The 21,246-nt window shown below is 64.0% G+C and overlaps 4 protein-coding genes across 9 annotated transcripts; 2 read left to right on the top strand and 2 right to left on the bottom strand.

Annotated features, from left to right (window-relative positions):
* Positions 1 to 85: 85 nt before the first annotated feature.
* SEBOX (SEBOX homeobox) lies at positions 86 to 1,088 on the bottom strand. Its single transcript, XM_076354695.1, has 2 exons — positions 804 to 1,088; positions 86 to 672 (listed from the first exon to the last, which is right to left on the bottom strand). Exons 1-2 carry the CDS (start codon positions 1,086 to 1,088, stop codon positions 433 to 435), a joined length of 525 nt encoding a protein of 174 aa, XP_076210810.1. The 3' UTR covers positions 86 to 432.
* A 601-nt stretch (positions 1,089 to 1,689) lies between these two features.
* KIF12 (kinesin family member 12) lies at positions 1,690 to 6,269 on the top strand. 6 transcript variants are annotated; one of them, XM_076354688.1, is made up of 17 exons: positions 1,690 to 1,810; positions 2,028 to 2,234; positions 2,369 to 2,447; positions 2,531 to 2,652; positions 2,824 to 2,899; positions 3,036 to 3,170; positions 3,259 to 3,394; positions 3,659 to 3,750; positions 4,001 to 4,136; positions 4,226 to 4,344; positions 4,482 to 4,586; positions 4,665 to 4,954; positions 5,139 to 5,322; positions 5,432 to 5,515; positions 5,594 to 5,730; positions 5,849 to 5,985; positions 6,139 to 6,269. In XM_076354688.1, exons 1-17 carry the CDS (start codon positions 1,731 to 1,733, stop codon positions 6,201 to 6,203), a joined length of 2,184 nt encoding a protein of 727 aa, XP_076210803.1. In that variant the 5' UTR covers positions 1,690 to 1,730; the 3' UTR covers positions 6,204 to 6,269. The 6 variants fall into 6 exon arrangements, with proteins under 6 accessions (XP_076210803.1, XP_076210804.1, XP_076210799.1 ...); XM_076354689.1 differs by having other exon boundaries at positions 5,852 to 5,985; XM_076354684.1 differs by having other exon boundaries at positions 5,849 to 6,201.
* Positions 6,270 to 6,373: 104 nt separating this feature from the next.
* VTN (vitronectin) lies at positions 6,374 to 11,956 on the bottom strand. Its single transcript, XM_076354691.1, has 9 exons — positions 11,770 to 11,956; positions 9,812 to 9,961; positions 9,208 to 9,327; positions 8,568 to 8,885; positions 8,322 to 8,461; positions 7,905 to 8,061; positions 7,626 to 7,775; positions 6,761 to 7,033; positions 6,374 to 6,562 (listed from the first exon to the last, which is right to left on the bottom strand). The coding sequence occupies exons 2-9, from the start codon at positions 9,870 to 9,872 to the stop codon at positions 6,444 to 6,446; spliced, it is 1,338 nt and encodes a 445-aa protein (XP_076210806.1). The 5' UTR covers positions 9,873 to 9,961; positions 11,770 to 11,956; the 3' UTR covers positions 6,374 to 6,443.
* A 612-nt stretch (positions 11,957 to 12,568) lies between these two features.
* Positions 12,569 to 19,790, top strand: SARM1 (sterile alpha and TIR motif containing 1). Its single transcript, XM_076354638.1, has 9 exons — positions 12,569 to 13,260; positions 15,919 to 16,537; positions 16,718 to 16,930; positions 17,056 to 17,147; positions 17,662 to 17,897; positions 18,016 to 18,109; positions 18,593 to 18,782; positions 18,886 to 19,007; positions 19,594 to 19,790. Exons 1-9 carry the CDS (start codon positions 12,800 to 12,802, stop codon positions 19,721 to 19,723), a joined length of 2,157 nt encoding a protein of 718 aa, XP_076210753.1. The 5' UTR covers positions 12,569 to 12,799; the 3' UTR covers positions 19,724 to 19,790.
* Positions 19,791 to 21,246: the final 1,456 nt, after the last annotated feature.

Genomic DNA, 21,246 nt, shown 5'->3' on the forward strand with positions numbered 1-21,246 from the left:
GAGGGGGCACCGAGGCTGGCACCGCCGGGCCCCGTGGACCCGGACACCTGCCGGGTGGGCAGCCTGCCAGGGCCAGACACGGTGATTAATGCTCTGATGGCAGCTAAGCCCCTCTGCAAACACGCTTTAATATCCGATACGGGGAGATCTGCCGGCACCTGCGAACGTGCCTGCGGATTAGGGGCGGCCGCGCCGCAATCATCTGCGGATACGGCCTCAGATTAAGGTATTTTTTCCAAAAGATTAGTCGGTATTAGGGGGCTGATGGGGAGCTGGCCCCGCCACGGCCGCACCGGCATTTAGGATATTGGATGACATCCTCGGGACTGTCGGGACCAGCAGTAATTCCACACCCTAATGAAATCGTGGTACTAAGCCGGGGGGGGGGCCTCGGTACTGGGGGGAGTGTCCCCGGTGCCGGGGGGGTCCCAGCTATGGGTCACCCAGGTTGGCGATGGCCACGCTGTAGATGAGGTCGGAGATGGAGCCCAGCGAGGTGGGGAGGCCCCGAGCGGGGCTGCGGGCTCCCGGTGGAGGCAGCGCGGGGGCCGGGTCTGGGGCGGTGCCGTCGGGGGGTGCCGCGGGGGGACCCCGCTCCCTGGGCGGCGGCGGCGGTGGCGGCTCCGGTTTGGCGCTGCGGATCCTGCGGGCGCGGCGGTTCTGGAACCAGACCTGGGCCGGGCGGGGGGGGGGGGGGGGCGGACCGTGAGACACCGGCGGCGGCCCGACGGGGCGGCCCCGCGGAGGAGGGGGGGGTCCCGGCCCCGGGAGGGAGGGACGGAGGGGGTCCCGGCCGCGCTCACCTGGATCTTGGCCTCGGGCAGCTGGGTGAGCTCGGCCAGGCGCTCCCGGGTGGCGATGTCCGGGTAGGGCACGGCGGCGAAGGCCCGCTCCAGCTCCGACAGCTGCCCCCGGCTGAAGGTGGTCCGCCGCCGCTTCCGCGGCCCCCCCGGGCAGGGGCAGGGGCAGGAGCACGGCCTCGGGGCGCGGCCCCCCCCCGCCGCCCGCCCGCCGCCCGGTCCGCCCGCCCCGGCGGGGAAGCGGAGCAGCGGCTGGGGGGCGCGGGAGGTGCCCGGGGCCGCGCTCATCATGCCCGGCTCCCCCGGCCCCGCCGCCGCCGCCCCGGCTTTTATCCCCCCCCCCCCCCCCGCCCCCTCGGATCCCCCCCCGGCGGCCTGGGACCGCCCCGAGCGGGCGGTGCGGCCCCCCGCTCCCCGCCCCAGCCCTTCCCCGGCGGCTCCCGGGGCCGGTCCCCGCTCCGCGCCCCCCCCCGACGGCAGCGCCCCGACAGCCCCGGCTGCCTCGGGGACGGTCTCTCCCAGCACCCCCGGGGACCAGTAACCCCACCAGCTGCCCGTTCTGGTCTCCCCCCACCCCCACCCCCCCCGCCGTCGGGGCACGGTGGGGCCCGTGAGGAACCCAGGGCTCGGGGGGGTGGGGGGGTCCGGTACCGGTGAGTCGGGGACCCCCAGCAGGTGCAGGAGCCTGGGGCCCCCTGCGCCCCCTCCCCGGCTCCCAGGGCCGAGGTGCCACCGCCTCCCCCCCCCCCCCCCCCCGCCACCTCGCCCCCCACCGTTCCGGCCGCTCTCCCGCGGGGCTGGCACCGGTCAATGTTTAACCGGAGCGGTGGTACCTGTTGTGCGGGGCAGCCCGGGCTGGCTGGCGGTGGCTCCTGCCGGGACCAGCCGGGTGCTGCGGGCACCCCGAGCGAGGGGTGCTGGGGGGGGTGAATGGAGCCGGAGGGGGAGCGGGGCTGGGAGCCCCGGCCGGGCGCACGGCCCAAAATGCTCCCACGGGCCCAGGAGAGACCGTAAGTCTTTGGGGAGCCGAAGGGACGGAGGCCACCCCGTCCCGGAGCAGGCAGGGCCTGGGCAGCGACCGCCGCTGGCCCTCCCGGCCCTCCCCGGCCAATACAGCCGCCTGGGCAGCCGGTGGGGGGCTGGCACCCTAGAAAGGCTGGGGGGGGGGGACACAGGACGGTCCCTCTGCAGGGACATGGGGGGACGTTGCATTCTGTCCCCTGCCAGGCCCCAGGGCACAGTGGGGACGGGAGGACGGCGCGAGCACAGCACGACCACAGGCCCCTCTGCCCTGGCCCCTGGGGTGCCTGTGGGCAGGTCCCTCGCCTGGGGGACACCCACCACCCCGCTGCCCTCTGTTCCCCAAAGGAGCCCCGGAGAGGAGCGGGAGGTCCCCATGGTGGGCAGAGAGACACGCCTGAGAGTGGTGCTGAGGTAAGGGGGGACACGAAGGGTTCGGGGACATGGTGGGGACCAGTGTCACTCCTGCCCGGGGCAGGGGCGCAGCGGGGCTCCCTGGGGTCCCCATGCAGCGGCACCTCTGTGTCCCCGTCCCCCCCTGCTATTAGGGTCCGGCCACTGACCTGCACGGAGACACGGCGAGGTGACCGGCAGGTTGTGCACAGCCTTGGCGATGGCACTGTCCATGTAAGTGCCACCTCCACACTGGGGTCCGGGGTGGGGGGGGAGGGCTGCAGCACCCCCTGAGCCGCCGCCGTCCCCGTGCCCAGGTGAGCGCGGCCAGGCACGATGCCACCTTCGGGTTCAGCGCCGTGTTCGACGCGGGAGCCTCACAGGAGGCCGTGTTCGAAGGCAGCGGGATGAGGCAGCTGGTGGAGCTGGCGATAGACGGGTGAGTCCCGGCGAGCCCCCCGCAGACCCCAGCCCTCCAGCTCACCCCACGCCTGCTGCGCTGCACCCGTCCAGGCCTCGCCGGCGGGTCTGCATTGCCGGGGCCGTGCCGGGAGGTGGCATCCCTGTGCCACCACCTGGAGCCATGCCCAAAGCTCAGCACCTTCCCCAGGTTCTCCTGCACCGTCTTCGCCTTCGGGCAGACCGGCTCGGGGAAGACCTACACCCTGATGGGACCCCTCGCCCAGGTACAACGCCGTCCCCCCACCTGACCTGATCCTGACGGTGGGACGGGCTCTTCTCACCCAGTCGTGGGCACTGGGGTGGTGGGAGGAGGTGTGTGCCAAGGCAATGTGACTGCTCACCCTCCTGGTGTCTCCGCAGAGCGAGACCCGGCCGGCAGCTCCGGGGCTGCTGGGGCTGATGCAGAGGTCCTTCGCCTGCCTCCTGGAGCAGAGCCGGAGCCGCAGCTCTGACCTGGCTCTCAGTGCCTCCTACCTGGAGATCTACAACGAGCAGGTAAGCACCCATCTGGCCGCCCAGCCAGGCCCTGCTGGCACCCCGTGCCTCAGCTCCCCCGCTGCCTCCCCTCTGCTGTACTCCCCAGGTCCGGGACCTGCTAAGCCCTGGGCCGCCGTGTGCCCTGCCCCTACGGTGGAGCAAAACCCGTGGCTTCTACGTGGAGAACCAGCTCAGCGTGGACTTCGAGAGCCTGGAGGCCATCGCTGACCTGCTCCTGCAAGGTGCTGAGCCGTGGGCGCAGGGCTGGGGCTATACAGGGGCATGTTCAGGGGGGTGCCGGACCCAGTGTGGGGGTTCTCAGCCCCCCCCCGCAGAGCTGTCCCCAGGACTCGTGGGGCTCCGATGGCAGCCAAGAGGGGCAGCTCCCCATCCTGCCGCAGAGCCCAGGCAGGCTTGCGTCTGGCAGGGGGTGGGCAGTGGGTGCTGTGCCAGGGTGTGGGGCGTTGTGCCACCCCTGCAGCTCTCAATCCTGCCCCCCCCGGCAGGATCCCAGAGGCGACGGACCTCAGCGCATGCCCTCAACAGGCACTCGAGCCGCAGCCACGCTCTTCTGACCATCCACGTCCGCAGCCAGGCCGTGAGTGTGCATCCTGCTCTGGGCACACGGGGGAGGGCTTGGGGGGGGGGCTGGGGCTCTTTGTGGGTGTGCAAACAGCCCCAGGGTTTGTGGGGGGTCACATCCTCCTCCCCAAAGATGCATTGGTGGGGCTGTGGCGAGCAGCAGGGAGCCAGATCCCAGACCCAGGGGTTGGGATGCTGCTGTGGGCCATGGGGAAGGGAGGAGGTGGGCCAGAGCATCATCGCCCCCCCCAACGCGGGTCCCCCAGCCCAGCGCCTGCCCCAGCAAGCAGGGCACGCTGTGCTTCGTGGACCTGGCCGGCAGCGAGCGGGTGAAGGAGACTGGCTCCAGCGGGGAGCTCTCTGTGGAGGCCAACAACATCAACCGCAGCCTCCTGGCACTGGGTAAGAGTTGGGGGACCCCCCCATGGGAGCACAAGCTGCTGGTCCCCGTCAGAGCCCTGTTGCACTCTCTGTGGCTCGTCCTCCGGCAGGACACTGCATCTCTCTGTTGGCCAAACCCCGAGGGAAGCGGACGCACATCCCCTACCGGGACAGCAAGCTCACCCGGCTGCTGGCCCGCTCCCTGGGCGGCTCAGGCATCACCCTGATGGTACGTGCACGGAGGAGGCTGGGCAGCGGTGCATGGAGCCGTTGGGGGCCGGGGTCTCGCCCCGTGGAGCGGAAGGCTGGAGGGGGACGGGTGACCCCCTGGGTGGCAGCTCACCTCCGGCTCTTCCTTGTCGGCAGGTTGCCTGCATCTCCCCGTCCTCACGCTGCCTCTCGGAGACGCTGAGCACGCTGCACTATGCCAGCCGGGCCCGGAGGGTCACCACCAGGCCCCTGGCCAACAGGGTAGAGCAGGCAGGGGCTGCGGGCAGGGTGCTCTGCCCTGCTGCTGGGACCCCCCTGAGCCACCCCTTGTGCTCCTAGGTGTCCCGGGAGAAGCTGCTGCAAACCTTGGAGGAAGAAATCCATGCCCTGCAGCTGGAAAACCTCTCCCTGCGCCAGCAACTGTGCCTGCCCAGGGTGCCAATGAGGAGCACGGAGGTCCTGGGGACCCCCCCCAGGGTGGGAGCATGGCCGGGCTGGGGAGGCAGGTACGGCCCCGCAGGGCTGCGTCGCTCCCCTCTTGAAGGGCAGCTCTCGTTGGAGGGAGCCCCAGCCTGGCCCAGCCTCTACGGCCTCCTGCGGGACTTCGTGGTGGAGAACGAGCAGCTGAGGTATGGGGGTCACACGCAGGACCCATGAGCAGGGGTTCAAGGGGTCGGTGGGGCAGCCAGAGCCCCCAGCCGGGCAGCACCCTGTGTCAGCCAGCCTCTCCTAGGGACTCCCTGGGGCAGGGCAGGGCTCGCAGGTTTGCCGGAGGCTGTCAATGCCCTGCCCTGTTCCCTCGCTGCTCCGCAGGCAGCCCCGGCTGTCCCCAGACCCCAGCGGTGACGTCCCAGCTGGCCCATCCCACAGAGCCACCCGCAGCTCCTGTGACAGCCAGCCCCGGCTCCGGAGTGCCCACACCCCCCGTGTCCCCCCCGGCCACCCTGCGAGGCTCCGGCCACCCGATGCGACACCCGCTCCTGGCCCCCGGCTGCTGGTGAGCAACGGGGGGGGCCCCAGGCTCCACGGGCATCCTCATGTGGGGCTGTGCCCACGGCAGGGTGAGGATGCACAAACCACCCACCCGCTGCTATCCCCTCTTGCAGAAGCTGCCTCCCACCTCCGGCCGCCCCCGCTGCCCAGGGTGTCCCCAGTGCTACCCCGGGCTGGCCGATGCCATCGTGCCCCAGGTACGGCCCCGGGGGTCTTTTCAGAGGGGGGTGGCACAGCGTGGCACAGCAGCCTGACCGCTCTGCTCACCCCCCCAGGCGCTGCCAGGGCCCCCCGCGCCGCAGCTGGTCCCCCTCGAGGGAAGCGCCGGTGTCCTGCTGCCCAGCCAGGAGGACGCAGCTCTGCCCGGCTCCCATCAGCTCCCCGGGCACCCCCAGCCACAGCAGGGGAAGCGGTGAGAGCCGGGGCCTGAGGCCACCCCCCTGGGCATCAGCTGCAGCTCAGGAAGCCCCTGGGGTTACAGGGAGGGGTGGCGGGGCGGCAGGTCAGGGTTTGTTCATGTGCCTTCACAGCAGGAGCCGGGACAGAAGCAGGAGCTTGTCTCAGCACCCACTCCCCCGGGAGCTGCCGGGCCCTGAGCGCTGTCCCACTCCCGAGGGAAGGGTCATCCCTTCGGCACCGCCGTGGCCGGGATTGCTGGAGCCAAAAGGTGAGCAGGGTGGCCGGGGGAAGCCAGGCAAGTGCTTCAAATGGGGTCCCTCGGGGTTGGGCACCCGTCCCGAGCCCAGCCGCTCGTGCATGGGGCTGTGGACCTGATCCCGGAGGCACTGGAGACCTGACCCTGCTGGCTCCCGGCTGGCAGCCGCTGGCGCCGTCCCTCTCCTCCAGTGGGAAGAGGCACCGGACTGGCTGGCGGAGCAGATCTGAGCAGCCGCAGCCGCGCCGTGGAGGGGGCCAGCAGCGGGGATCTGGCACAGCCCACGGACAGTTATTATACCTGGGGGGACAACCACAGCCCTCGGGGGCACAGGGATCTCGGACTACAAGGACTGCGCAGACCACGGGATGGACGGACAGACAGACGGGGCTCTCCAGCCTGCACAGCACTCACGGTTTACTTCTGTCTAGCTAGGGGCTGTGCTGCCGGGCGGCTCCGGGGGGGGCCTCTCAGGTGGTCTTCTCCCCGGGCTGCGGGCAGTCCAGCCAGTACTGGGCGATGGAGCGCGGGTAGCGGGGCTGCACCAGGTCCACGCGCTTGGTACGCAGGTTGACGCGGTAGTACTTGTCTGGGAGGAAGGGGAGATGGCTGTCAGGACTGCCCGCAGGGCAGAGCTGCGGGGAGCTGCCAGCCCTCACTGCCAGCCCCGGGCACCTTCCCACCGCGTCCTGGAGCTCGGGGACATCGCAGAGCGAGAGGAGACCTCCCCCTGCCCCGTCAGCCCCCGGACCCGCATCTCTTCCGGATCCTGCCACCCCAGACTCACCTCCTACAAAGAAGTAGACGCTCTGGAGGGTCTCGCACTGGGAGCCCGACAGCCAGTCGCTTTCGATGCCCGCAGAGTCAGAGTCATTTTGCAGCCAGCTCCAGAAACCCAAATTCAGTGACCGGTGGCTCTTGTACCTCTTGCGCTGGCGGCGAGACTTCCTCCTCCGAGGCCGCTGGGAGGCCACGTAGATCCTGCCGGCCATGGCAGCGTCCAGCCGGCTGGGCACCCCCCGCCAGTCTTTGCTGATGTAGCGTGGGCTGCTCGCCCCGGCTGGCAAAGAGGCAGAGGACGAGTTAGAGGGGCAGCGATGTATGGGGGTGAGCAGAGCCCAGCCCCACAGACAGCCCCCAGCACCTGCTCTGAGGCCCGGGGGGATGCTCCAAAGGGTCCCAGCCTGGATGGGATGCATGACGGGGACACGGGCCAGGCAGAGCTGGGAGCAGCCCCTCACCCCCGCCTTGGCCGGGATCAGCCCTGTGCTGCTGAGCCCCCCTCTCCCCCTCTCCCCCTCTCCATCTTTCATTTCTCTTGCCCAGGGCTGGGGTTGTCCTACGGCATCTCCAGCTCCAGTGGGAATAAACAGTCCCCAGCAGTGACGCTGTGGTGCGAGGTGACGGGCTTGGTAGTGCGGGGCATAAAGGCTGCAGAGGGTGGGATTTGGGATGCTGTGGGAGATGCAGCCATAGCCTGGGGGTTCCTGTGCACAGCCCGGGCTCCTGCCCGCCATGGCAGCTCATCCAACCTGCCCACGCTCCCAGGCGTTGCACCCTCCTCCCTGGGTGCCTGCACCCCTCGCGCCCCGTCGGTGCAGGCTGTATTGGCACTTGCCGGCCCTTTCCCCCGGGGCTGGCCCAGCCCTTACTTATCCTGCTGCCGAAGAGGATCTGGAAGACGTCCTCCCAGCTGTCGCGGTTCATGAAGGCGTAGTGGTTGAACACGGCTGAGGGGGAGGACTTCTCGCAGTCGGCCTGCGTGGGCTGGTGGGCGAAGTCGTAGGACCAGTAGTACTTGTCTAGGAGAGGATGCACAGGCCATTAGTGGGGGGGACACGCGTTTGGGGGGGAGCAGTAGCTAGAGGGTTTTCCTGCCCACGGCCACTGGTGCCAGGCTCTGTCCGGGAGCGGGGGGCTGCGCCCCTTACCCTTGAAGAAATAGACTCTCTCATTGCCGTGGTAGCTGTGCGCAGGGAGGGCAAAGGCCGCGTCGATGCTGTTCGGGATGCCTTCGAAGCCCTCGGAGATGTCGCGTGGGTACCCGGGGTCCAGGACTCCGTCATCAAAGCGCCAGTACTGGCTGCCCTAGGGGGTGTGGGACAGAAGGGGGGGTCAGGTGGCTGGCTGCAGCATCCCCCAGGTGCGGGTCTGCCGAGGGGAGCAAGCGGATGCTGGGAAGCCCCGTGGTGAGGCTGTGGCTGCCTGGGGGCCCAGACAGCCGCAGGGATTTGGGGATATCTGGCAGCCACTGTGTGCATGGTTGGTGGAGGGTGCCAGGGTGGGTTGGGGAGCCGTGCCGGCCGCCCCGGGAGCACTCCCAGCCCTGCAGGCAGGCTCCTGCCCACCTTGAACAGGTAAGTCTTGCCCTGGCAGTTGATGCGGGTGAAGGCTGCATCAATGGGGCCCTCGATGCCCCAGATATCACTGATGAGCTTGGGGTAGCCGGGCCGCACGCTCGTCTCATCCAGCTCGTAGAAGTACTTCCCTGGGGAGAGAGGAGAGGTGGGAACAGCAAGAGGGACTGCAGCCACCGGCGCAGGGTGACGGCGCAGCAGCGTGTCCCATGTGCCTGGGAAAGGTCCCCGAGGTACCTCGGAAAGCATAAAGGGAACCGTTCTTCAGATCGGTGAAGGCATCAAAAGGTTTCCTGCTACACAGCTCCTCGGGCTCTTCCATGGGGTCCTGCACCCCGAACCCATCCGGCGCGGTGCTGGGTACCTCCTCCACGGGCACCTCCATCAGCGTCTCCTCAGGGCTTGGCTTGGTCTCCCACGTGGGTTGCGCCGGCAACAGGGACGTGGGCAGTTCTGTGGGGGCTGCCTCGGTGTCCTCCACCGTGCTGAAGTCAACGGTGAGGTTGTAGTCGAGGTAGTCGTCCTCTGGCAAGGCGAACACGTCTCCCCGGGTCACTGCGGGAGGGAACAGGTTGGTACCCAGGAGCCCTGGGCGTCTCCCATGGGGTCTGGGTGCAGGAGCCGCTTGCTCCCAGGCAATACGGATTTGCACGGACCCCCGGGGCCCCATGCTGCGGGTAGCAGTGAGCTGGTTGCCGAAAACCCCTGGTGCTGCAGCACCCTGAGCACCAAATCCTGGCACTGACTTCACCCTACGGACATAGGTGCGTGCAGAGCTGACCCAGCACGGACCCCTCCGAGCCCCCGTGGTGTCAAGCACCCACAGCCACCCCAGCCGCCCCTGTCCCGGCTGGGAGGGCGGCCGCGGGGCCGGTACCTTTGGCTTTGCAGACGGTGGAGTAGTCGCTGCAGCAGCTCTGGTAGTACACACAGAGGGTGTCGCACTGGCACTTGTGCTGCGCATCGAAGCCATCATCACAGCGGCCCACGCAGGAGTCTGCAAGAGCCGATGGTCAGCGCAGGAGGAGTAATGCGGGGTGGGCAGCGGAGCTGGCGCCTCCCCCCCCCAAGCCCTAGGGGTGAAAGCAAACACGGGCACAGCCCAGATGGGGGGACCCCACCTCTCCATAGGTACCCCCATCCCCAGGGCTACAGCAGCACCTCTCCCCGCTCCCACCCCGCTGGGATGGGAGCCACGGACCAGGCTGTGCCAGGGTCCCAGCTCCACGGTGGCAGTCCAGCTGTAGGATGGCCAGGGATTTGCCCAGGCACCACTGATACCCGCGTGCTGCCTGCTTGCCTTCTCCCCATGCTGCAAGGTGTAGCCAGTGTGGCCAGCGGCCATGGCCACCACCTGGTCCCCTCCTCACCCTGCCTGTGTTCCCCAGCTCCTCCATCAGCCCAGGAGACGCACTCGCTCCATTCCCACCCTGGCTGCAAGCGGGAGGCACCCGGCGCGGGGCTGGCCGGCTCCGACTCACCTTCAGCAGCACGGGTGGTGGCAAGCAGGGCCAGCACGAGGGCAGGGAAGAGCAGCCTCATCCTGGGCGGCCGGGAGCGCAGCCCTCCTGTGACTGTGCGGGCTGGAGCGCGGCTGCAGCCGGGGCCCCGGCATCCACTGTTTGCTCAGCCTGCCCCAGCAGGAGAAAATAAACAGGCCAAGGTCAGAGCAGAGGGGAAAGGGGCAGAGACGCTCTCCCACCCAGCATCCCGCGCAGCACACGCCAAGCTGGGTGGATTTTGGGGGAACAGGGCTCCCCACGTGTGCAGACAGCTCCGAGAGCCGCTGGCCGTGCCTTTGCTGCCAGCGCCTTCCCGGCCGGGTTGTGGGTTGGGCACTGGTTCAGAGAGCGGGGGGGACAGCAGGCCAGAGCCAGGAACCAGTTTTGAGGTCCTGCCACACTTATTTCATAGCGAACCTCATGGTATGAAAGCTCCCAGCCTCCGTCTCAAGGGGAGGCCGTTTCCCAGTCCGGTCTCTGCAAGGCAAAAACCCTAACGAGAGGGGACAAGGGAGCGCTGCTCAGAGGGCAAAGGGAAAAGCCCTGGGCTTACGCTTGGCCAAAATGTCACTTTTGGAGGACTTGCTCTTGGGATTTCAGCTTTCTCAATGTCACCAAGGCTGGGAGCAGACCTGGGGAGTCCCAAGGCACGGCAGCTCGGGATGGGGCAGGTGCCACCTCTGTGCACAGGGACCAGGGGCCAGAGGTGAGCGGCCGGGAGGGAGAGAGGGAAAGCGGGAACCCTCTGCACTTTCACTGCAGTAGGCAAACAAAGGCCTGTGTATTTTGCTCCCATCATTCCCTTTCAAACCAACCTTTTCGGTTACTAATTAATGTTGACTCAGCTCTTTCAGCAGCTCCTGATAACTCCGGGATGTTTATTTAATCAGGGGCAAGGAGCAAATGCACACGAGGCTACAGAGATACTGCCTCCGGCTGCCTCCGCTGCCGCGGCACTGCTGGGGCAGGAGCTCCGTGGAGTCCGTCCCAGCCCTGGGGCAGGAGCAGTGCAGCTCTGCGCTTTAATAAGCGATGGAAGATTTGGGGAGAGAAGAAGCTGAGCAGGGTGCCCGCTTCTCCAGGGGCCTCGCTTCTGCCAGCTCGGACACAGGCAGTTCCTGGCCTCGGCTGCTCCCACCCTTGCTAGAAAGAGCTTTGATTTGGTGTTGAGAAAGGCATTTCCACCTGGAAAGCCCTGGTGAGATGAGGGCAGTCACCAGACATGGGCTGTTGGGGCAGGACTGCTCCTGCAGCCCCGTCAACCCCCTCCTTGCTCCCTGGCCTCAGCTATGCTGGGGCTGGCGTCATCCCCGGGTGCAAGCACCAGCCCAGTGTTGCACTAAAGCTTCATCCCATCCCTGTTGAACCGAGCCTGGGGGACAAGCGCCCTGAGAGGGCACAGGCTTGCGGGAAGGCTCGGGGGAGAAGGGCTGGACAGTGCCTGAGCTGCTTTTGCTGATCGGCTGAGACAAAGCACCCTCCTGCTGCTCCAGGCTCCCGCCCACCGGCAACCCGCAGACCCACCGAGGCTCGATGAGCCCTTCCCTGGCTGCCGTGCTCAAAGCATGGGAGGAGGAGACCCCAGGAGCGGGGCTGGTTTGGGTAATGGGGCCCTGGGGAGCCCTTGCAGCCGAGGACTGAGGAGAGCTCAGGCGGTGGGGCTGATCCCCCAGAGCAAGGCTGGGAATCCCTGCCATTCCCGGAGCCCAGGCTGCTGGTGCTGGAAATCCCTCTGAAAAAGCAAAGCAAAGCAAAGCAAAGCAAAACTAAAAGCAAAGCAAAGCAAAGCAAAGCTCTCTGGGCTAGTCAGGACAAGCCTAAGGGAATGGTTTGAATTCTGGCCCCCCCCCAGGCAGCAGCCTCCTCCGAGGTAGCAAACCCCTCTGCTGTGCTGCATTTACCCCTGCTTAAAAATAATTTATCGGGAAAATCCTTACTGGTTCTCTGCTGAGCCTCTCCTGCAGTACTGTGCCGCTCGGGTCGCCTTGTTTACTGTCCTTCGCTGTGAGCTAATGTCCCTTTCCTCTGTCTGTCCCTGCGTAGTGGATTCAGAGAGGATTAAAAGCGACTCTGTCGCATCAAAACATCAACTTGAATTTAAGTCTCAGTCTGAGCTGGCAACAACCTGGTTTTGGAGCCAAGGATTTAAGCTGCTCCTCCCAACAGAGGCAAGAAGTGTCCAAAGCATTTCTGCCCTGAGCACGTCTGGCCTGGAAAAAAGAAAATAAAAGGGGCCCAGGCTGCCTCTGCTCTTTCTTTTATCATGCAAATCCTGAGCCCACCCAGAAGAGCTGCTCTGAATTTCTGCCACGCAAAGGGAGCTGTTTCCCCCCCTGCACTGATACCAAACGGGTTCAAAACGCAGTGCCAGGATGGCCATAACCTCACCGTGACCACGGCCATGGCCACCACGGTGCCTGGCCCTTTACTTCCACCCTGTGCCCCCCTCACCGGTCACAGAGGGTCCCAGAGAGACCTGCTGCAAAAGCAGGGTGGGGGTCCCTGCCTGCCGTGGAGGTGACCACAGGCTCCGCAGCAGCTTGAGCAAGGGGGGGACATGGACCACGGGGACAGCGGGACAAGCCCCAGCTCAGGCTGGGCAGGCTGTGGAAGGAGGGGTCTGGGGGGATGCCAGAGCATCTGTAGCAAGGAGGGGGATGCTGCTGCCCAGAGATGAGCCCCTCCTTGGAGAGGCGGCGCCTGCGCAGGGTGACATCAGCCCCTGAGGACCTGAGATGCTGAGCCTGGCTTTGGGAAGGCGGCTCCTGCCACCGCTTCCAGCTCCGCATCCCGGCAGGGCAGGGAGGGGAGAGGGAGCCAGCAGCCCAGCCCTGCGGCTGGACCCCGGGCCAGCTCCGTCCCCCCTCCTGTGCCTCCCCTCCGGCCACCTCGGGTCCCCCCAAGGAGCGTGGCGGCCCTGCCCGGGTTCTCCCAGGGGGTGGGTGACCGAGGATGCTGTGCTAGGAGATGCCGATGGTGCTCATCCTGCTCGTCTCCCTCTATAAACTGTGCCGGTTCTTCGCCATGTCGGGTGCAGAGCGGCTGGTGGTGCCCGAGTGTGTGAGCCAGGCGGGCAGCTGGGCAGGCGGGGGCAGCTCCAGGGAGCACCGGGAGGTTTCCCCCGGGGTGAACACGGACGTGCGGGCAGCCCTGGACCGGATCCTGCCCGCCCTGCACCAGGCCATCGCCCGTGCCAAGCAGGCGGCCAGCCCTGCGGAGCTGAGGAGGGCCATCGCCGAGGTCTTCCAGCTGGTGGAGGAAGCCTGGGGGATGCCCACGCTGGGGAGGGATGTGGCCAAAGTGCTGTGCGACGTGATCCGCCTGGAGGGAGGCCTGGACCTGCTGCTGAACCTGCTGTACACGGCGGAGCTGGAGACCAAGTGCCAGGCAGGAAAACTCCTGGAGCAGATCCTGGTGGCAGAAAACAGGTTAGTCTGCAAAGAGCCCCCCCCGCCAGGCACAGCCGTCCCCACCGCAGGCTCGCCTGCCACCCCGAGCACAGCAGGGATTTCCTCCACCCATCCCACCCACAACCCCCCAAATTTCCCTGCTCTGGGTGCCCCTGGTGCATCAAACCCCCTCGGCTCCACACTGCGTCCCCCCACACCCAGCACTTGCACACAGGGGTCCCCAGCTTGCTGAACACGCCCAGGCAATGGCATGACCTGACACCCCCCACCACCACGGCTGGAGGGAGGAGGACCAGCCCCAGCTCACGGGATGCTGGTGAGGATCGGGGTGTCCTCATGAGCCACCCTCAGCCTGGGGCCACCCAGACGTGCCCAAGACACCCTTCGTGGTTGAGCTGGGTCAGTTTGGCTGGCCCAGAGCATCTGACCCCAAGGATGAGACACGATTCCCCCTTAGCCATAACCGCAGCAGGAGGAGGAGGATGAAGCCGGTTCCCATAGACTTTCTGCTGCTGACCAGGGCTGGAATGAGGCCATAAGGAGGGGGCCGGCCAGCTGGCGGCCCTCGGAGCCCCCCAGCCCGTGGCCCCTAACTCAGAGGCTGGAGACGCTCGTGGTGCGCCCCAGGACAGGTGAGAGGTGTTGGGCTTGCTCTACCAAAGCGTCCTCACACGTGGGGTGGGAGCGTGTGTGTCTGTGTGTGTATATGAGCACACGTATGAGGGTGCACGTGCACACATGGCACCCAACACATCTAAATGCACAGCAGTGCTGATGCAGCGCCCGCACGCAGCTCGCCCTTCAAACACCATGAACGCACTCCTGCAAGGTCCCCCGACAGGCAAAACTCCCCGCTCTGCCCCGTGTCTGGTTCAGCATGTCCCAGCAGCACCGCCTGCGGTGGGACGATCCCAGAGAGGAGCCGTATACCTGCCGCAGGCTGGGTCAGGATCAGGCCTTTCTCTCCCGGGACCCCGCAAGGCAAACAAGTGGCTCTGCCAGCTCCGCTCTCCCTCGGTGCGTCCCAGCCCAGCCGGCCCCAGCCAGGGCTTCAGGGCGTGTGGAGGAAGCCTGGCCAAAGTTTACGGTCTTGCTCCAGCTTCATGGGCGACGTGTCTTGCTGTAAGGTTGTGGACTCGCAGCCTGGGCCTCACTGCACACACTGGCAGGCAGAAAGAAGCAACAGCTAAATCAGGAAATCCATTAGAGTGGAATTAATCCCAGGAAACATCACTGGCACGGTCTGAATTCAGCACTTAGCTTCCTGGCAAGAGAAAGCAGCTGCTGGAGTCACCGTCTCTGCTCCAGGAGCAGTTCACAGGCCAGGGTTTCGGAGCAGCTGTGTGCCCCCAGCCCCTCGCTCCCTGCAGCCTGGCCCACCATCGACCTCCGAGTGATGGCAGGGAGGCGTAGGCTCCCCCCCTGGGTCCAAGCCTCTGGGTTAGAGACCTCTCCCAGCATCCGTGCGCAGTAGCAGCCGTGCTTAGCCGGGAGCTGGACCAGTCCTGGCTCCATCCCACAGCTGCAGGGAGTCGAAGACCTGGCGGGGCTGTGTTTGTCATCCAGCTCCGTGGCTGAGTCCGGGCTCGGAGCCAGTCCCAGGCTGAGGGTTTTTTTTTTTTCCAGAGCTCTCCACAGCGTTTGCTGCCAAACCTACCCCAAGGTCAGCGTGAGCCATGCGGGCCACAGGCTTCCCAGAAATGCTCTTCCCGCAGAGAGGCTGGCGTGCCTTCACCCCCACCATCGCTGGGGGCCCAAACGCGCCACTGCCCTCATGAGCAAGCACGGCGTGGGGCATCCGCGCCAGCGCTTGTGCCTTGTGAACGGAGCAGCTCCATCACGGCACCAAACGGGTCATTTCTAAGGCCAGAGATGGAGCTGCCCCCTCGACCCAGGCAAGCTCATGGGAGGGCAGCCAAGAGCCCATGATTTTCCCCTTCCTCACTCTATGCTTTTAGGGCACAGCCCCATTCAGGTGTCATTTTAAGACCATCCTCGCAGCACGGGGCTCCCAAGGGCAGCCATGGCCGAGCAGCAGCTGGTGGCCCTCGGCCGCCTGCCCCCAGGCTCTTGCTGTCCTCTTCTAGGAGCGCGCAGGATTGAGGCAATGCACAGCTTTCCTCCAAGCTGCCTCCACGCTGCCATCCCAGGACAGGCAGATCCCCGTCTCTCGCACGCCCCCATGGCCAGTTCTGCGTGGCTGCTCAGCCAGGTGTGAAACCCCTGTCCTGGGCTTGGCACCGGTCTGGAGGGCACCAGAGGACAGCACTGGTTAGGGACAAACGAGTTTTCACCCCCGAACACGAAGCAGCTCACACACACCCAGCAAAACTGACTAAGCAGATCTATTTCCAGCCTGGCATTAGCCTACCCTGCACTGTACGTCCCACCTCGAGCACGAGAGCCTATGCGTGGTGGTCCTGGGCTACGCACCCCATGTCCTGTCCCATCACAAGCTCTTCCATCAGACCCAGACAGGTTCTTCCAACACCAGCCTGTTGCATCTCGCTGCATCGCAGCCTGACAGCATATCTGGCAGCCGTGTCCCACAGGGAAACATCTGGCTGTCATGGGGCAAACGCCACCGAAGCACGGGGGAGTTCACAGGCCAGTCACTGTTCCCACTCCCTTCACGGCCATCTGCCCCTCACCTGCCTGTGCCTCTCCTTCCTGCAGGGATCGGATCGCTCGGATTGGTCTGGGAGTCATTCTGAACTTAGCCAAGGAGCGAGATGTTCCCCAGCTGGCACAGAGCGTCTCTGGTATCCTGGAGCACATGTTCAAACACACCGAGGAGACCTGTTTCCAGCTCATCTCTGATGGAGGCCTGGATGCTATCCTCTACTGGTGCCGCTGGACGGACCCCATCGTGCTGCGGCACTGCGCCATGGCCTTGGCCAACTGTGCCATGTACGGAGGGCAGGCCAACCAGCGCCTGATGATCGAGAAGAGAACAGCGGAGTGGCTTTTCCCACTGGTGTTTTCAAGAGACGATGAACTAATCCGCCTGCACGCGTGCCTGGCCATCACGGTGCTGGCCACCAACAAAGAAATCGAGAAGGAGGTGGAGCGCTCGGGGACGCTGGCTCTGGTGGAGCCGTTCATCGCCTCACTGGATCCGGAGCAGTTCGCCTGTGAGATGCTGGGCAGCAGTGACAACAGCCAGGGGAGGACGGCAGATGACCTGCAGCGGCTGGTACCCTTGCTGGACAGCTCGCGTCTGGAAGCACAGTGCATCGCTGCCTTCTACCTCTGCACAGAGGCTGCCATCAAAACCAGGCAGAAGAAAACAAAGGTAAAGGGTAGGTTGGCCTGAAGGAAGGAGATGCAAAAGGGAAGTGTTGCCACAACTGCATCTTGGTGTCTTTTGCTCCTCTATGAGCTCACCAAGTACCCTGGTCCTCAGCTGGCCTGGCACAGGTTGTGGGGAGGAAGAGGGAAAGCAAAGTGATGTCTCCTCCCTTTGTGTCCCCAGATTTTCAGTGAGACTGGGGCTACGCAGAGCCTGAAGAGGGTAGTGTGCTACTCCACCAGCAGCACAACCTCCTCTCTGGCCAAAAAGGTGCTGCGCATGATAGGGGAGGAGGTTCCTCGGCGCATCCTGCCCACAGTTCCCAACTGGAAGCCCTGCGAGGTGCAGACGTGGCTGCAGCAGATCGGATTCAACAAATACTGCCAGAGCTTCCTGGTAGGGCTGCGTGCCGGGGGAGGGACACCTGGATGGGCCCTTTTGCCCCATCTTGCAGCAGAGGTGTAAGCATCTCACCCGACAGCTTTTCCTGGGACCTTTCCAGCCTGGATTTCTCTTGGCAGGACCACCAGGTGGATGGGGACATTCTCCTGAGGCTGACAGAGGAGGAGCTGCAGGAGGATTTGGGGATGGACTCCAGCATCACTCGGAAAAGGTAGGACCGCCACCAGGGCACGCTGGCCTCTCTCATGCTCATCACCACAGTGGCAGAGCCAGGGAAAAGGCCTGTGCCTTTCCCTTCTTGCAAAGACAAGAACAGAGATCCTCAAAACGCAAAACCTGGACTGCCAGGGCTTTTCCAGTGCAGTATGCAGTCCCAGAGGGACTCCTGCAATGGGGCCAATGCACGGGAGAGGTGTGGGATGGGGAGAGACCCCCTATGGCACAGGGGAGGTGGGATCCTGCAAGTTACCCAGAAAGATGGGAACTTACGCGAGCTTCTCCTCCCTTAGCTGAGCTCCTCATACCTCTGTGTCCTGAGGACCAACACTGCCGCAGTCATGCAGCTGTTCTTCTCTTTTTCTGTTCCTTTAGCTCATTCTTCACCACGGCATGTAGCTGCACTCTCTCCTGTGCAGATAAAAGACGTGCTACCAAATGTCTCTAGGTACTGCCTGGTGCAGCAGCCTCCCCTCCCCACTCCACGCTTTCATTTGTTTCTCTGCCAGGTTTTTCCGGGAGCTGACAGAGCTGAAGACCTTTGCAAACTATTCCACCTGCGACCGCAGCAACCTGGCCGACTGGCTGGGCGGCATCGACCCCAGGTTTCGTCAGTACACGTACAACCTGCTGACCTGCGGCATCAACCGCAACTTCTTGCACCGGGTGACAGAGCAGCAGCTGCAGGAGGACTGCCACATCAACACGGGCTTCCACCGCGTCCGCATCCTCACTGCTGCAAGGGGTGCGGGTCCCGCTGCTGCTCGCTGCGCCGGAGCAGGCGGGTGGGGGTGAGTGTCGAGGGTTGTTTGGGACGAGCTGTTGGGTATTTTTAATTTTTGGTTGCTGTTTGCTCTGCCTAGAAATGCTTCACTCCCCTATAACGCTGCAAACTGCATCCAATGGGACTGATGTATTTATCAGCTACCGGAGGAGCACCGGGTCGCAGCTGGCCAGGTGAGTCCTGCAGGCAACAATATGGTGCTGGGCTGAAGCCCAGAGCGAAGGCTGGTGATCAGTTGTGGGAAGAGCGTGGAGCCGGGAGAGCTGCAGGCTGCAGCGGGGAGCAGGGAGAGGCTGCCAAAAGCTCAGTGCAAATGGGGACAGCACGTGCCATAAGCTGCGCGGTGGACAGGCTAATTCCCAGTCCTGTCACTGCCACCCTGTCCCTCTTTGACACTGACTTACCCTTTTTCACGCTGTCCTCGTAGGGCTGTAGGGGATCACAGCAGGGAGTTAACGTCCTGCTCCCCGTGTTTTCTGAGCAGGCCCAGACACCTGTAAGCAGGCTGGGCTGGCAGCTGGCATCTCAAGGACCCTTCTGTTCTCTGCGGGAGCCCGTTCGCTGCTCCTCTGTCTCATCATGTCTTGGCCGATGCGGTGGGAAACCCAGGCGCCGGCAGTAGCTCTCCTCACGGTGCTGTCTCCTCTCGCCACCAGCCTGCTGAAGGTCCACCTGCAGCTGCACGGCTTCAGCGTGTTCATCGATGTGGAGAAGCTGGAGGCAGGGAAGTTTGAGGACAAGCTGATCCAGAGTGTCATGAGTGCCCGCAATTTTGTGCTGGTCCTCTCACCAAACGCACTGGATAAATGCATGGAAGACCCTGAGTGCAAGGACTGGGTGCACAAGGTAGGAGATGCCATCAGGTGGGAGCTTGGTGGCTGCTGGAGCGGGAAGGAGCTGGTGATGGGCTGACACGGGCCATAGCCTGAGCACTTGCACGTTCCTGCAGGAGATTGTGACAGCCCTGAACTCTGGAAAGAACATTATACCTGTTACAGACCATTTTGAGTGGCCAGACCCAGAAACACTTCCCAAGGACATGAGGGCTGTCCTGAAATTTAATGGTATCAAGTAAGTAAAAGGAACGTGTGCCATGGGGTTCCTTGACACCTGGAGAGAACGGCTTGCATAAGCAGTAGCAAAGAGCAAAAGGAAATTGGGAGAAACAGATGAGGGAGGCAGAACAGGCCAAAGGGGAGGCGAGTCACTTCAGGTACTCCAGAGCATGAAGGGAGCAAAGGTCCCCACCATAACTCTTCTGCTGGTTTTGTGCTTGGGGCTCCTCTGGGTAACAGAGCTCCCCACCCCGTCGCCGCTGGGAGGACGCCCAGCCTCGTGCCCCCAGCCCTCCAGGCAGGAGCGATGCTGGCAGGTTTCGCAGCTCGCCTGGGTTCCTCTCGCCTCCTGCTTCCCCTTCGTGCAGCAGCGCTCCAGGCTGACATCCCAACCTGCTCGTAGCCCTCCAGCCTGGCAGGGGACAGGGGAAGGGGCTTTCCTGCGGCATCCAGTGTTCCTCCATTTTCCATGGGGAAAAGGGTGCTCCTAGAGAGCTGGGTTGGAGAAAGGGGGTCTCTGGCTCCTGACCCGAACACACTGAGCTACCTCATGGCACCTTGCACAATGGAAAAATTAACTCAGATTTCCCCCTCGAACACAGGTGGTCCCACGAGTACCAGGAGGCCACAATCGACAAAATCATCCGCTTTCTCCAGGGCCGTTCCTCCCGGGACTCCTCGGCTGGGTCGGAGAACGGCCTGGACTGCTTGTCCTCCCCGGGGCAGACCTAGAACCAGCACAGCTGCCTCATCCCCTCCAGAGACTTCCCAGGTGACCCCTTTTTTATGTGGGACCAAATTTCTCCCTCTAGATTTTTCCCCATCTTAGTACCTTGGCTTGAGACGAGGCCTTGGCTCATTATCCCCCCTTCACCCTCCAAATGCAAGCCCCTGGTGCTAAAAGGCCAGCACTTACTTGTACGGTGCCTGGTGAGCCAAGCCAGGGCGGACTCCGGGATGGACGAGTTGTCTTCCACATCCTCCCTCGGGGTGGCAGGACATGCAGGCTACGCCTCCTGCAATGCAGGGTGCGCAAGGGAGACCGACACTGTCCAGACCCCCGCAAATGGCTGCAGCTTCCCCCAGAAGCATGTCCGAAGAGGAGGGATCTTCTGAGGACTGAAAGCTGGGGGATTGGTGAGGGGTACGTTGCAAGAGGACACGTGAGAGAGAAGAGCAGTTGAGAGGGAACGGTCCATAAGCATCGTATGGGCCTCTGCTGGGTGGCGCCGGAATATCGCTGCGGTCAGAAGCTGAGAGCAGGAAAGGGCAAATAAAAGCTAAGCCCTAACGAAATCCCCGTGTTTGGGAAAGATAAGACACAGAGGCCTTCTAAACTGCTCAGCAGCAGCTTTCTCTTTCCCAGTAATGTCCCTTTATCGCATGAGCTCGCTCCCTCCTAGAGGGCCTTTCACCTCCTAATGCTGCAAAACCACTTTGTGCTCTTAACTCTGGCGATAGAAGTTTGGGTTTAGATCATGTGAAGTTTCTGCAGGATCTTTGCAAAAAGTGCTTTTAAAACAACCCCCTTCCCTCCATCCGATGTCTCAGCTTTACTGCTTTATCAGGGCTATACTTACAGGGCACGGGAGGCTGGATTGTGACTCTGGAAAACATACATCCATGCAGATAAGGAAGATGCCAATTGCTGCACTGTACTTGCAGAGATGTCATGCACTGGCTGTACTTTATTCTGTTGTTGGTGCTCCACAGCAGGTCTCCTGTGGTCTGTTCCTTCAAACAGGAGCTGGCGTTCTCTCTTTGTTGACTAGCACTCACCCCTGACAGCCCTGGCTAAGCTCCTCAGGCTCAGGGCTGTCCCTACTCCCTGCTGGATGCAATACCAAGCAGCATTTGTTTCTTTCTACCGACCTCTTCTCCAGACCCACCAGGTCTTTTTGTAGCTACTCACCTTGAAATATCAAGAAAGGGCAAAGTCGATGCCAAGGGCAGGTGGAGGCTGCTAGGTGTGAGCACCAGCTGGGAGCAGGACTGGCAGCACCGGCTGCTAACGCTGCAGGCCAGGAACCACAGGCACCCCGACACACCTCCCCCGAATTCTGCACTCCCAGCCTTGTCCTGCTTCCCACACCTGCCTGGAGGGTGAGCGGGCTCTCAACAACATGCCATTTTGCAATTAGGACCAGAAGTTGCAGCTCCTACGTGGGCTTGTCTGTTTTGATGCAAAGTGACTAATGCAAAAAGACATCCTTGTTCAGAGGACAGACAGGAGGAAGAGCAAGCCATGCCCAGGG

This window comes from Aptenodytes patagonicus, chromosome 17 (assembly GCF_965638725.1).
Source record: "Aptenodytes patagonicus chromosome 17, bAptPat1.pri.cur, whole genome shotgun sequence".
In the NCBI taxonomy this organism is placed as follows: Eukaryota; Metazoa; Chordata; class Aves; order Sphenisciformes; family Spheniscidae; genus Aptenodytes; species Aptenodytes patagonicus.